The sequence below is a fragment of the Entelurus aequoreus genome, linkage group LG05 (genome assembly GCF_033978785.1).
Source record: "Entelurus aequoreus isolate RoL-2023_Sb linkage group LG05, RoL_Eaeq_v1.1, whole genome shotgun sequence".
NCBI classification, from domain to species: domain Eukaryota; kingdom Metazoa; phylum Chordata; class Actinopteri; order Syngnathiformes; family Syngnathidae; genus Entelurus; species Entelurus aequoreus.
The window spans coordinates 31,462,244-31,477,903 of record NC_084735.1 but is presented as its reverse complement, the minus strand read 5'-3'; the positions used below and the strand labels follow the sequence as shown (position 1 = coordinate 31,477,903).

General features: G+C 42.5%; 1 protein-coding gene across 1 annotated transcript in view; it reads left to right on the top strand.

The window, feature by feature from the left end:
• abcg4a (ATP-binding cassette, sub-family G (WHITE), member 4a) overlaps positions 1–15,660 on the top strand; it is a 46,415-nt gene that overhangs the window by 17,448 nt on the left and 13,307 nt on the right. The window contains exons 3-7 of the mRNA XM_062047764.1: positions 9,777–9,894; positions 9,965–10,097; positions 10,160–10,210; positions 10,298–10,443; positions 13,546–13,669. Coding sequence (XP_061903748.1) covers positions 9,777–9,894; positions 9,965–10,097; positions 10,160–10,210; positions 10,298–10,443; positions 13,546–13,669 — 572 coding nt within the window. The remainder of the gene's footprint in view (positions 1–9,776; positions 9,895–9,964; positions 10,098–10,159; positions 10,211–10,297; positions 10,444–13,545; positions 13,670–15,660) is intronic.

Below are 15,660 nucleotides of genomic sequence, written 5' to 3'. Positions count from 1 at the left end.
AGAGAAGGCCTTGCTAGCCCTGATGGCACACCACTAGTGTGTCTGTTTCAATGGCGCCATGGGCGAGACCACAACAGCAACATATCTCTTTCTCATTCCCCACCAATCACCCTCACAGAACTCTAAACCAGCAACATTATCACAAGCAGGTTACAACATAAATCGCTGCGGCATGGTCATGCTGGACCTTCAGAAGGCCTTTGACACAGTTAACCACGCTATACTGTTGGATAAGCTCAGAGCAATCGGATTTGACAAAACCTCATCAAGCTGGATGCAATCTTACATGGAGGGGAGGGAACAGGTGGTAGAGGTGAACGGCACCGTGTCCCCCCCCCCCCCCCCCCCCCCCCCCCTCAGTGAGCTGTGGAGTCCCCCAAGGCAGTATATTAGGGCCTTTACTGTTCCTAATATACATAAACGACTTGTCATCGGCATGCGACTGTGAATTGTTCTTGTTTGCGGATGACTCGGCCCTGCTGGTATCCGGCAGGGACAAGTCACATGTTGAGAAAATCCTCAGTACTGAACTCAGTAGAACTTGCACCTGGCTCGCTGACAACAAGCTATCCATACACTTGGGTAAAACGGAATCCAACCTGTTTGGGTCCCACATCAACCTTAAGAAAGTCAATGATTTCACTATAAAAGTGGGTGACATTGTTATCACCAGGAAAGATGAGGTCACCTACCTAGGTTCCATTCTAGTGGCTAATCTTTCCTGTGATAAAATGGCAACCAAGGTAATCAAAAAGGTCAACAAACGAACAAGATTTTTCTATAGAATCTCCTCTCTGGTCAACAAAAGCACCATGAGGATTCTGGCGGGAACTCTCGTTCAACCCTTTTTCGATTACGCATGCACCTCCTGGTACCCTAGCACCTCCAAAACCCTCAAATCTAAACTCCAAACATCCCAGAACAAGCTAGTCAGATTACTTCTAGACCTCCACCCCAGATCACACCTCACTCCTACCCACTTCTCCAAAGTGGGCTGGCTCAGGGTGGAGGACAGAGTAAAACAACTTGCACTGAGCCTAGTCTATAAAATCCGCTACACCTCCCTGATACCGAAATACATGTCAAACTACTTCCTTAACGTAAATGACAGCCATAACCGCAACACCTCGGGGAGCTCCACTAACCACGTTAAACCCAGATTCCGATCCAACAAAGGTCTTAACTCATTCTCCTTCTATGCCACATCAATATGGAATGCACTCCCAACAGGTATAAAAGAAAGGGCATCTCTATCCTCCTTCAAAACCGCAATAAAAGTACACCTCCAGGCAACTTCAACCCTAAACTAACACCCTCCCCGGATTGTTAATAATCAAATGTTTTTCTTATGCTTTCTGATATCTCTCCCTCTATGTCCACTACTTGCTGTACATATACTACCAAGTCAGTCCTACACTGTTTCAATGTCCATTTATCTGATGATGCAATTGTTGATGCTGATTGTTGATGACAGAAGTGTTGATACCAACAAAACCTAACCCCCCTCCCTCCATATCCCACACCCCAGATTGTAAATAATGTAAATAATTAAATGTATATACTCTGATGATTATCTTGTGTGATGACTCTATTATGATGTTAGTATATATTTGATAGTATATATCTGTATCATGAATCAATTTAAGTGGACCCCGACTTAAACAAGTTGAAAAACTTATGCCGGTGTTACCATTTAGTGGTCAATTGTACGGAATATGTACTTCACTGTGCAACCTACTAATAAAAGTTTCAATCAATCATTCGATCACAGGAAGGACATGCAGTGATATGAATTTCTACGTAAGCAACACATGGAAAATTAAAGATACCCCTCTCGATGTCAGATACCTAATTCTAAATATAGAATAGGTTAGGAATGACTTTATTCATCCCTCACTGGGGAAATACACTATATTGCCAAAAGTATTTGGCCACCCATCCAAATGATCAGAATCAGGTGTCCTAATCACTGGCCACAGGTGTATAAAATCAAGCACTTGGGCATGGAGACTGTTTCTACAAACATTTGTGAAAGAATGGGCTGCTCTCAGGAGCTCAGTGATTTCCAGCGTGGAACTGTCATAGGATGCCACCTGTGCAACAAATCCAGTCGGGAAATTTTCTCGCTCCTAAATATTCCAAACTTAACTGTCGGCTTTGTTATAAGAAAATGGAAGACTTTTGGGACAACAGCAACTCAGCCACAAAGTGGTATGAGTGTGTAATTTGGAAGAGGAGGAATTATGGTGTGGGGTTGTTTTTCAGGAGTTGGTCTTGGTCCCTTAGTTCCAGTGAAAGGAACTTTGAATGCTCCAAGATACCAAAACATTTTGGACAGTTCCATGCTCCCAACCTTGTGGGAACAGTTTGGAACAGGCCCCTTCCTCTTCCAACATGACTGCGCCAGTGCACAAAGCAAGGTTCATAAATACATGAATGACAGAGTCTGGTGTGGATGAACTTGACTGGCCTGCACAGAGTCCTGACCTGAACCCGATAGAACACCTTTGGGATTAATTAGAACGGAGACTGTTAGCCAGGCCTTCTCGACCAACATCAGTGTGTGACCTCACCAATGCGCTTTTGGAAGAATGGTGGAAAATTCCTATAAATACACTCCGCAACCTTGTGGACAGCCTTCCCAGAAGGGTTGAAGCTGTAATCGCTGCAAAAGGTGGACCAACATCATATTGAACCCTATGGGTTAGGAATTGGATGTGAGTCAAGGCAGGTGGCCAACCACTTTTGGCAATATAGTGTATGTTGGTTGCAATGCAGGTACAATAAGTCCACAAACAATTAGGGGTAAAATCACATTAAAACAAGAAGGAACCATCAAAGAACAAAAAGTGTGACGATCTGTCACTTCACTTCTGGTTGTGGTTCCTTGTTTGGGGTTTGTTTCCTTATTTTTGTTCCCCTTCCTGCATGTCTCCCTCAGCGCTCGTTCCCCTCACCTGTCGCTGATTGGCAGGCTGGCACACCTGGTTGGAGTTGCCAATCAGGCGGCTATTTATGCCTGCCTCGTCTGTTCCTCAGTGCTCGAGGATTGATTATGTTTAGGACCTTTGCATGCATGACTGCTTCTCCCTATTTTGAGTGTATTAAAAGACTCTTACCTGCACGTCGTTCTCCTGTTTCCTGCGTCTTGGGGTCACAACCGCCGCAGCACACAAAGGACATTAAATACATTAAAAGAGCACAGAACTGATGCAACCAGATGCCACTTCAGTTTTACTACATACAGCTACAAAAAAAAAAAACCGCAACGGAAAACTAAAAAATTTGCAATAAATAATACATATTGTGCACATATGATTGCACCGTGCATAGAAAAATAATACATCAAAACAAAAACACCTTCTTGACCCCCACATGCACCGCGGTGGCCTGTGCAGTGTTCCTCGCCATTGTCTGCTGGGCTGGGGGGCAGCGTGGCCAGAGACAGGAACAGACCCAACAAAGCAACCAAGAGAGCCAACTACGTCGTAGGCTGCCCAGTAGCCCCAGGCCAATATCCGGTCCATGCGGATGAAAGAGAATCCGTCTATGGAGACCAAAGTGTCCGATTTATGTTCATTCAGCCCTGTGAAGCACCGCAACCCCATCTATTCCTCTGCACGCGGACTCCGGTGTGGCAGAGAGCCAGCAGCTGGCCTTGGCCAAAAGGCTCATCCAGGAAGATCCAAAAGTTCACAAATAAGCACTGAAAAGCAGCGCAGAAGTTACAAAAGTGCAAACCCCTTGTTGCGCAGTCCCGAAAGGGTCAAAAGCTTGAGACAAAGACCACATGAAAACGAGAGGGAAACATCAAGAACACAAAAAGAGCACAGAGCTCCTTCAACCAGCAGCCCCTACATTGGCGCCATCTTAAAAAAAAAAATCTAAACATATATAGTCATAGTTTTACTTGTTATCTAAGTTCTTTTAATAGTTGTCCGTCAGTCAATTTTGTCAGCCACCTTTTCATTGGTGCTCCGTGAACCAACATTTTTTTCCGGCTGTCTGCTGGATTGACCATTAGCTCGTCTATTAAGCCGTTTGGTACAGTTCCCAAATATTGTCATCCATCCAATTCCTTGTGTACTGTGTCCATATTTTTGTATCAGACAGCAAGAGCAGGAAAGCCTTTCTGCTTTAATTATTAGCCCTAGCTGTGCTTCCTCCAAAGTTGAACCCATTCGCTTGGTGCTGGTTGACTTCCAAGTTGTTTTAATTCCACAACTATTTTTCCCATAATCATAAAAGGGTGTTTTGCTACGGAGAAAACATTGTTGCATCATAAAACCTTACAGTCAAGTAGCCGACAACTATAAAGGAAGGTTAAACACTGTGTAATAGAACAGAAACAAAGTAAAACTTGTGCAGCCCTTGATACTTTTGTGATTTAGGGCTATATAAATAAACTTTGAGACTTTTGTGATTTAGGGCTATATAAATAAACATTGATTGATTGATTGATAAAACTACTAACCCTTTGAAGGAGCCAAACAGGCGTGTAATGGAGGTTGTTTACAGAGAGATAGTGTCACCAGGTGGCGTTTTATCAGTCTTCCTGGAGCAACCATGTAAGTTATGCCCCACTAATACATACGCAGATAACAAAAGGATAACCTTGTGTTACAAAAGTAGTGTTTGGAAAAGAACATGGTTTTCAGTCGGCAGTTGCGCAACAATACCATAGCAACATACCATCCCTTTTGAAATCCTCTCTTTCGTGTAAGTGCACACACATTTACACCAGACAGAGGTGATTGACAGCCTTTTTCAGCCAGAACCGCACATTTTTACCAGGTTTTACTTCTAATTGTGACAAAGTGACAAATTTAAACAATGTTTTTGTTATATCTGTTGTCTTAAACCATTATTGGTGGTGTTATTATATTTTTGTATTTGAAAAAATATGTATATATATACATTTTGGCATCCGTACACGAGCTGAGCTGCCGTTTTTTTTTCTTCTGTAAAGTCCATGGTTGTTGTTTTTACATTGTATTACTGTAAATAGAAAAACAGCACCATTTTTTTTTATGGTAAAATTCTGGCAACTGAGCTGGCAGTATTTTACCGTAAAATCGTTTTTTAAGTGTACAATGTGATGGATAACATACTGTACTTCGAAATCCTAAGTCAAACAAATACTTTTGTTTAAAAAATAATATTTAATAATATATCTTTAATAATATTTATTGTTATAAAAATAAATATGTAATAATATAATTTGTTGTATTATTAGATAATATTAGATTATGTAGTACATGTATTATTTCTGTAAAAAATGGACATAGAAAAAAGATAAAGTACTTTATTGAGGCATATTATGTGCAGGCTTTCATGGTCCATATAAAATGATCTGGCCAGCGTGCCTTGAGTTTGACACCTGTGGTTTACAAGGTAATCCTTTAAATGCTCGTAAAATTTGCTGACATCTTGTATGACGTCACACATGATGATGGTTTTGAATCCCCTGTTGTTCTTTGACTTTTGAGGCACCACATTGTATGACATTTGGGGTGTTTTCAGTATATCCCAGAATTGCTTTGCTGTGATTTTATAGCCAATGTTGTAGCCTTAAGTTAATTTTGGTTGTCTTGGCCGCTACATTTTTCAACATGCACAAATGATATTTTCCCTCTAACATGACTATGCATGTTTCAAATGTATTTCTGCTAGAGATGTCCGGTAATATCGGCCTGCCGATATTATCGGCCGATAAATGCTTTAAAATGTAATATCGGAAATTATCGGTATCGTTTTTTTTGTTGTTTTTTTTTTAAATTAAATCAACATAAAAAACACAAGATACACTTACAATTAGTGCACCAACCCAAAAAACCTCCCTCCCCCATTTACACTCATTCACACTCATTCACACAAAAGGGTTGTTTCTTTCTGTTATTAATATTCTGGTTCCTACATTATATATCAATATATATCAATACAGTCTGCAAGGGATACAGTCCGTAAGCACACATGATTGTGTGTGCTGCTGGCCCACTAATAGTACTAACCTTAATTTTACAAATTTTCATTAATTACTAGTTTCTATGTAACTGTTTTTGTATTGTTTTACTTTATTTTTTATTCAAGAAAATGTTTTTAATTTATTTATCTTATTTTATTTTATTTTTTAAAAAGGACCTAATCTTCACCATACTTGGTTGTCCAAATTAGGCATAATAATGTGTTAATTCCACAACTGTATATATCGGTATCGGTTGATATCGGTATCGGTAATTAAGAGTTGGACAATATCGGAATATCGGATATCGGCAAAAAGCCATTATCGGACATCCCTAATTTCTGCTGATTTGACTGCTATTCATGCACCTCTGTACTGACAATTTACAGAGAAAATATCTACTAAAGATAAAGTGCTTCCCTTGCCCTGGAGGTAATAGTACTATGTTATACTATTATCTGCAAATTGGTTGATTTGACAGAGTGTAAAATATTATGTCAGTATGATGCAGTGCAGATCTACTGTCCACCACTCAAACTGCAGTTATAGGTGCAAGGATGCCTAATCTTTAGGCTTTCAAATGCCATTGTGGTGTCGTGAGCGGACATTGAGCCCCTCTTGCTGCTGTATGGCACAGTGAGATGCGGTGATAAAGATGTCCCTGCAGCGTCACACAGATAAAATCATTATAATGCACGAGCTGGAGCAGCAGTCTGGAGCATCAGTATTCACCACCATACTGCAGGAAAGCAGGGATTGGATGAACATATTTTACTTTAATTTCTGGCACCATTTTAGGACTTTTAGGTCTGTAATGTGACATGTTTTTTATTACTCTGTCTTTTGTGGCATTAGTCAACCTAGAACATCTTTAGTTGCATTTAAAAAAAAAAAAATGCTGCAAGGAGAGCAGCCTTTAGCTTGTTTACTGGTGTGAACGAGTGCATGGTTATTTAGTAACCTACTGTACATTTAAATCTTTGAAATCATTAAATTGATAACACTGGCTGCCTGGGGACATGTGATTAATATGTGAAAATCAATTTAATATAGGTTTTTTGTAGGTTTTAGCATATGTCACTGTGTAGAATGCCCATTATATTTGAGTTAGTATATTAGGGATTCAAAAAATAAATAAAACACTGATTTCCACAGCGCTGAACTTTTTTCCACATTTTGTTATGGTACAGCCTTTTTACAAAATAGAATAAATTATATATGTGTTCCTTGCAATTCCACACACAACACCCTGTAATGATTATTTTTTTGTTAATTGTAAATGTATATAGTATTTATTATTTTTTAAGTTTTCACATCCTGTGTCGGATACTTTATCTATGCACTTTTACAGCCTAAAGTATTTTTGAATATGATGCCACAAACCTTTGCATGTTCTCCCCTGACTGCGTGGGTTCCCTCCGGGTACTCCGGCTTCCTCCCACCTCCAGAGACATGCACCTGGGGATAGGTTGATTGGCAACACTAAATTGGCCCTAGTGTGTGAATGTGAGTGTGAATGTTGTCTGTCTATCTGTGTTGGCCCTGTGATGAGGTGGTGACTTGTCCAGGGTGTACCCCGCCTACTGCCCGAATGCAGCTGAGATAGGCTCCAGCACCCCCCGCGGCCCCGAAAGGGACCAGCGGTAGAAAACGGATGGATGGAAACCTGGCACACATAACTTTGGAAGTGCCTATCGGCTTTATCATTTCGTGCTCCCAAACTTGGATAGTCTGAGAGCTTGATGTCGGATCCAAACTGTTTATCCTCTACAATCAGTCCCCTTCAGAAATCAGTCCCCGCAAAGTGTATGCCGTCTCGCAACTTTGTCCAACTTTGGACATTTTTGGTCAATCAGCGTCATTTTCGCCAATCTAATTTGTCTCTGAGTGGCGTTCAAACACGCACTTCAACTCTCTGATCAAAACTTCTGTTTGTTTCTTGTGTAGACGAAGCAGAAACAGCAACGTGTAACAATATTACCTCTCTCTTAGTTCAGGCCTACCTCCTGTTCCTGTTCCCAGCCTTACGCCTTCTGGGAAATGCAGTATATAAACATTTAGCTACACACCGAAGTCCTAGTTTACATGTATTTTTTATATGTATTTAACCTTTATTCATCCAAGGAAAGGAAATTAAGAACATATTTTTATTTGCAATGCTGACCTAGCAAAGAGGTAACATTTGCATGTTAGAGATGTTGAAGTGTAATATAAATCTCTCATTGTCTCTCATTTATCAAAAAAAAATACTCCTATAGAAAGCTTTAACAGTTCACAAATGCTCTTAACGTGCTGGGTAAATATGTTGGAACATTAGTAAACGTTGTAGATGGACAAACACTTTTCAAGCGTAAAATAAACGCGGAGAAGACGAAGGCTTCCTTGGTGGTATTTAATTGTGTAATTATAATGAAATATTACTAATGTTAGTTGTAATTAATTACTAATATGGTTTATGGTTTAAATTTATTTTGAACATGCATAGCATTACGATATGATAATTTTCATATTTCCAGTTCCTCATTACAACATGTCCAAAAAGGAGTAGGAAGAAACCGAGTTTATATAATCCTACCCCTTTTACATTTCATGGCAATTACTAATACATTTGTACACTTCCTGTTCTCATTTTGTACACAATTTAAAATCAAATGAGTTGTGACTCACATAATGAAATGAATAAGGATAAAATAAGAACAAAAACAACATCAACAACAGTCGTTGATGGTTTCTGTTGTAGAGGATGAACCAGGCATCAGGCTCTCAGACTACAGCTGTCCTATCTGAGTCTGTGAGCATGATCTGAACAGTCCTGTTGTGATGGATTCAACACCCTAAGAGGATTAGCTTTGGTCAGTTTTGCCCATTCCTGAAGAATGATCAGTGGAAAAGGGTATGAATACTTATGCACATGGGATGTATTAGTTTTTTTATTTGTAATGAATTTGCAAAAATCACAACAAAACGTTTAAATGTTGTCTTTGAGGGGTATTGTGTGGACACATTTTCGAAAAAAGGCCGTAACATAAATTGTGAAATGAGCAAATTGCTGTGAATACATAATAGATGCATTGTAAAGAGGAATTGTAGTTTTAATTTGTTTAATTGTCTAATTGGGAAACAAGCCTGGTTTAAAGGCTTGCATGGACATTTTTGCGGATATTTGTGGTGTGGACTTACAGTCGTCCCTCGTTTATCTGAATTTTCCATCAAGTAGAAATCATTATAAATCAAATATTTTCATAGCTGGAGCATAAAAACTGTTTATGAGTTTCTTAATGTGTTTTCAGAATCGCATAAGAGCCCCGTTAACATGAAATGACACCCTTTAGTCACCTTTTTATCCAATGTAGTAATGCTGCCTGAGGCTGAGCCAATCAGTGTCCATGATACTCTAGTGGCCAATGCTATGTTAGTATTGGTATTTTTTTTTAGTTAATGTAGCCATTTTTATTTTTGAAAATGCTTAATTAAGGACTTCTAAATGGTAGAAAAAATTTACAATGTGGAAAAGCCATAATATTTGAAGCGTGATGTGGCGAGAGACTACTGGATATGCAGTATATTCCACCTCACCATGAGGTTGTGCACTCATCTTAAGGAGTAACAAGGAAACATCCTTCCCCATACCGTCCACTGTTCCTCTCATATGCAGATTATTGTGAATTGTGAAGTAAATACATTTTGTATAATTAGACAAATGTATACATGTAAGTATTTTTCGAAATAAATGTTCTTGTGATGATGCAGAAATTGAACACTTTCAAACTTAATAGTCCGTCTGTCTTTAGTCTGTCTTTTTCCTCTTCATCAGGTTACAAAGCCCTCCTCAAGTGTCTTTCTGGGAGATTTAACAGCAGAGAGCTTATTGGCATCATGGGGCCTTCTGGGGCCGGGAAGTCCACCCTGATGAACATCCTGGCAGGATACAGGTGAGTCCCGGAATGCTTACCAACCGTTCAAGTTGCACACGTTCTTATTATTGTTTCTGTTTGGCTGCAGGGAGACAGGAATGAAGGGACAAATTCTGGTAAACGGCCGCCCGAGAGACCTGCGGACCTTCCGAAAGATGTCCTGCTACATCATGCAGGATGACATGCTGCTGCCCCACCTCTCGACCAGGGAGGCCATGATGGTAAGGCCGTGCATTTTCCTCCATTTCTCATTGATTCTTCATGATGCTCATGTGTCCTTCAGGTCTCTGCCAATCTGAAACTCAATGAGAGCATGCAGGTCAAAAAAGAACTTGTAAGTCATGGTTGATATATTTTAACACATGTGTCATTGGTTTGATTGATGGCGTTCTCACTGCACAGTTCTTGTTGTCCATGACAGGTGCATGAGATACTGACTGCTCTCGGGCTTCTGGACTGTGCTCAAACACGTACCAACTCCCTTTCGGGGGGTCAATGCAAAAGACTCGCCATTGCCCTTGAGCTGGTCAACAACCCCCCTGTCATGTTCTTCGATGAGCCCACCAGGTACGATGTCACGCTTCGTCTAATCCAGGGGTGTCAAACTCATTTTATATGGGGGGGCCACATGGAGAAAAATCTACTCCCAAGTGGGCCGGACTGGTAAAATCACGGCACGATAACTTAAAAATAAAGACAACTTCAGATTTTTTTCTTTGTTTAGAACAAGAACATTCTGAAAATGTCCATCCATCCATCCATCTTCTTCCGCTTATCCGAGGTCGGTCGCGGGGGCAGCAGTCTAAGCAGGGAAGCCCAGACTTTCCTCTCCCCAGCCACTTCGTCCAGCTCTTCCCGGGGGATCCCGAGGCGTTCCCAGGCCAGCCGGGAGACATAGTCTTCCCAACGTGTCCTGGGTCTTCCCCGTGGCCTCCTACCGGTTGGACGTGCCCTAAACACCTCCCTAGGGAGGCGTTCGGGTGGCATCCTGAACAGATGCCCGAACCACCTCATCTGGCTCCTGTCGATGTGGAGGAGCAGCGGCTTTACTTTGAGCTCCTCCAGGGTGGCAGAGCTTCTCACCCTATCTCTAAGGGAGAGCCCCGCCACCCGGCGGAGGAAACTAATTTCGGCCGCTAATACCCGTGATCGTGTCCTTTCGGTCATAACCCAAAGCTCATGACCATAGGTGAGGATTGGAACGCCTTCCGGCTCAGCTCCTTCTTCACCACAACGGATCGATACAGCGTCCGCATTACTGAAGACGCCACACCGATCCGCCTGTCGATCTTACGATCCACTCTTCCCTCACTCGTGAACAAGACTCCTAGGTACTTGAACTCCTCCACTTGGGGCAGGGTCTCCTCCCCAACTCGGAGATGGCACTCCACCCTTTTCCGGGCGAGAACCATGCACTCAGACTTGGAGGTGCTGATTCTCATCCCACTCGCTTCACACTCGGCTGCGAACCGATCCAGTGAGGGCTGAAGATCCTGGCCAGATGAAGCAATCAGGACCACATCATTTGCAAAAAGCAGAGACCTAATCCTGCAGCCACCAAACCGGATCCCCTCAACGCCCTGACTGCGCCTAGAAATTCTGTCCATCAAAGTTATGAACAGAATCAGTGACAAAGGGCAGCCTTGGCGGAGTCCAACCTTCACTGGAAACGTGTCCGACTTACTGCCGGCAATGCGGACCAAGCTCTGACACTGATCGTGCAGGGAGCGGACCGCCACAATCAGACAGTCCGATACCCCATACTCTCTGAGCACTCCCCACAGGACTTCCCGAGGGACACGGTCGAATTCCTTCTCCAAGTACACAAAGCACATGTAGACTGGTTGGGCAAACTCCCATGCACCCTCAAGGACCCTGCCGAGAGTAAAGAGCTGGTCCACAGTTCCACGACCAGGACGAAAACCACACTGTTCCTCCTGAGTCTGAGGTTCGACTATCCGGCGTAGCCTCCTCTCCAGTACACCTGAATAGACCTTACCGGGAAGGCTGAGGAGTGTGATCCCACGATAGTTGGAACACACCCTCCGGTTCCCCTTCTTAAAGAGAGGAACCACCACCCCGGTCTGCCAATTCAGAGGTACCGCCCCCGATGTCCACGCGATGCTGCAGAGTCTTGTCAACCAAGACAGCCCCACAGCATCCAGAACCTTAAGGAACTCCGGGCAGATCTCATCCACCCCCGGGGCCTTGCCACCAAGGAGCTTTTTAACTACCTCAGCAACCTCAGCCCCAGAAATAGGAGAGCCCACCACAGATTCCCCAGGCACTGCTTCCTCATAGGAAGACGTGTTGGTGGGATTGAGGAGGTCTTCGAAGTATTCCCTCCACTGATCCACAACATCCGCAGTCGAGGTCAGCAGAACACCATCTGCACCATACACGGTGTTGATAGTGCACTGCTTCCCCTTCCTGAGGCGGCGGATGGTGGTCCAGAATCGCTTTGAAGCCGTCCAGAAGTCGTTTTCCATGGCTTCCCCGAACTCCTCCCATATCCGAGTTTTTGCCTCCGCGACCGCTGAAGCCGCACACCGCTTGGCCTGTCGGTGCCTGTCCACTGCCTCCAGAGTCCTATGAGCCAAAAGAACCCGATAGGACTCCTTCTTCAGCTTGACGGCATCCCTCACCGTCGGTGTCCACCAACGGGTTCTAGGATTACCGCCACGACAGGCACCAATTATCTTGCGGCCACAGCTCCAATCGACCGCCTCGACAATAGATTTATGGAACATGGTCCACTCGGACTCAATGTCCAGCACCTCCCTCGTGACATGTTCAAATTTCTTCCGGAGGTGGGAATTAAAACTCTCTCTGACAGGAGACTGTGCCAGACGTTCCCGGCAGACCCTCACAATGCGTTTGGGCCTGCCAGGTCTGTCCGGCCTCCTCCCCCACCATTGCAGCCACCTCACCACCAGGTGGTGATCGATAGAAAGCTCCGCCCCTCTCTTCACCCGAGTGTCCAAAACATGAGGTCGCAAATCCGATGACACAACTACAAAGTCGATCATGGAACTGCGGCCTAGGGTGTCCTGGTGCCAAGTGCACATATGGACACGCTTATGTTTAAACATGGTGTTCGTTATGGACAATCTGTGACGGGCACAAAAGTTCAATAACAAAACACCACTCGGGTTCAGATCCGGGCGGCCATTCTTCCCAATCACGCATCTCCAGGTTTCACTGTCGTTACCAACATGAAAATGTACAAATCATAATGTTGTTGGGGGTTTTTTACACTTACATGTTGCGGTGAATAATTTATTTGTCGTTATTTATATTTTCTGAATAAATTATGTAATAATGTGCATCAGTCAACTCATTGGTGTTCATTTTCAATCTGTCAAGATAAAAACACTTATATCAAAATCAAATTACAGAATGTTATTTATGTAGTTTGATCATGTTCCTCGATTTATGTAATAACATCATGTGGTTTATTTTTTACATATGTAGCATCATCTACAAATATACATTAGAACAGCTGTTTCTTTCATTAAAAAATTTCAGATTAATTGTTATACTTAGCAAACTCATCCCCCGGGCCGTATAAAACCTGTTTGCTGGCCTGATCCGCTCCTCGGGCCGTACGTTTGACACCCCTGTTCTAATCTGTGCATTCCAGGCTAATCTCGCAATCTGTTTTTTCAGTGGCCTGGACAGCGCGTCTTGCTTCCAGGTGGTTTCTCTCATGAAGTCTCTGGCCCAAGGAGGGCGGACAATCATCTGTACCATTCATCAGCCTAGTGCCAAGCTCTTTGAGATGTTTGATAAGGTAGCCTGAGTGCCTACACGGCTTTCTATCTAATGTAGTAGCCGCTGCGCAGCATGACTAATGTTATCTGACTAAGAGAGCACTATAGTTGATGCACAGGCCTCCTCTTTTACAACCTCTGCTCTGCATAAGGCTGATAAAAGGCAAGTTTTTTTCCAGATAACATTTTGATTGTGTTTTCGAACACAACTAATGGCACCCTTTGCAATAGCTCAGTCGGGTATTTAGTCGTCATTAATATAAAACTATGTTTTGATTAAAGCTGTCGGTCAGGTATTAATTAAAGAATAAGATTATGGGTGTTGCAGTGAACCGCCTAATACCGAAAGCTGTTCTTAGTAATTCAGTCACTAATAAGGTTATGTTATGATCTCAATTCTTTGGTTGGTTGTGTGGTTGGTTTATTTGTTTGCAACTACAGAATTAATTTCCATGATAATTGGGAAGGACCCATTACTTTTTGGTGTATAGTACATTGCAGAGGTTTAGGCAGGGCCAGTGTTCTATCGATTTCACAAATGCAAATATTTCACCTATTCCGTGAACAACATCCATCCATCCATCCATTTTCTACCGCTTGTCCCTTTCCGGGTCGCGGTGCTGGAGCCTATCCCAGCTGCATTCGGGCGGAAGGCGGGGTACACTCTGGACAAGTCGCCACCTCATCGCAGGGCCAACACAGATAGACAGACAACATTCACACTCACATTCACACACTAGGGCCAATTTAGTGTTGCCAATCAACCTATCCCCAGGTGCATGTCTTTGGAGGTGGGAGGAATCCGGAGTACCCGGAGGGAATCCACGCAGTCACGGCGAGAACATGCAAACTCCACACAGAAAGACCCCGAGCCCGGTAATCGAACCCAAGACCTTCTTATTGTGAGGCATGAGCACTAACCCCTGTACCACCGTGCTGCCTGTTATCAAAGTGTATATTTTGAAAATGTACAGTGTTTGAATACATATTTTAAGGTCATAACACAAGGTCGAAAAAGAAACTTAATAAACATTACCACATTTTCCGCTGTATAAGCTGCACCAGCCCAATATATTTTTGAAGAAAAAAAAAAAAGTTTTTATATATTAGCCGCAACAAACTATAAGAGATATACTGATAAGTTGTGAAATTAGATATAAACATAGAAATATTTAGTAAACGTTTATTTACACATTCTAATTGTTTCAAAACGGTACAGTAAAACGGCTGATCAAACAAAACAGAAAAGTCATTGATGTCTGTATTCATCATTTATGAGATGGATAAGATGTTCTCCTTTTTTAATAAGCTTCAAATTGTTTATCAGGATTCTTCTTCCTTGTACTTTGTAAACACTTTAAACCGTTTCTCAAAGTGGATCGTTTTAGTAAATTGTTTGATTTCTTTGCTTAATCGAAGAAAAATCCAAAGATTAGCCGCACCATTGTATAAGCCGCAGTGTTTAAAGCTTGGGAAAAAAGTAGGGTCTTATAGCCTGGAAAAATACGGTACATAGATTCACCCAAAAACAGCACACTCGCCGATCAATTCAAGGGTTGGAATTGGGGGTTAAATCACCGAAAATTATTCCCGGGCGCGGCCACCGCTGCTGCCCACTGCTCCCCTCACCTCCCGGGGGGTAATCAAGGGTGATGGGTCAAATGCAGAGAATAATTTTGCCACACCTAGTGTGTGTGTGACAATCATTGGTACTTTAACTTTAATGAGTTGGCCTTGTCTAACATATATAAGCCAGAAAAGACCAATATTATCATAGGTGCCCTTTAATGACCACATTTACAGTGCAGACCTGCACTATGGCAGAATTGTTAACACATTTGACAAAAATAACTTTTGTGGAGTGGATTTTGTGTTTGGTTATGAGTTAGCAGGCTACTTCCTGGCTAATAGGGATGACAAACAAACAGAAGTTGCCATTATGATTCTGTGGGGTACGTTTCTTAAGCTGTAATGATACTTTTAAAGTTAAAGTACCACTGTTAGTCACACA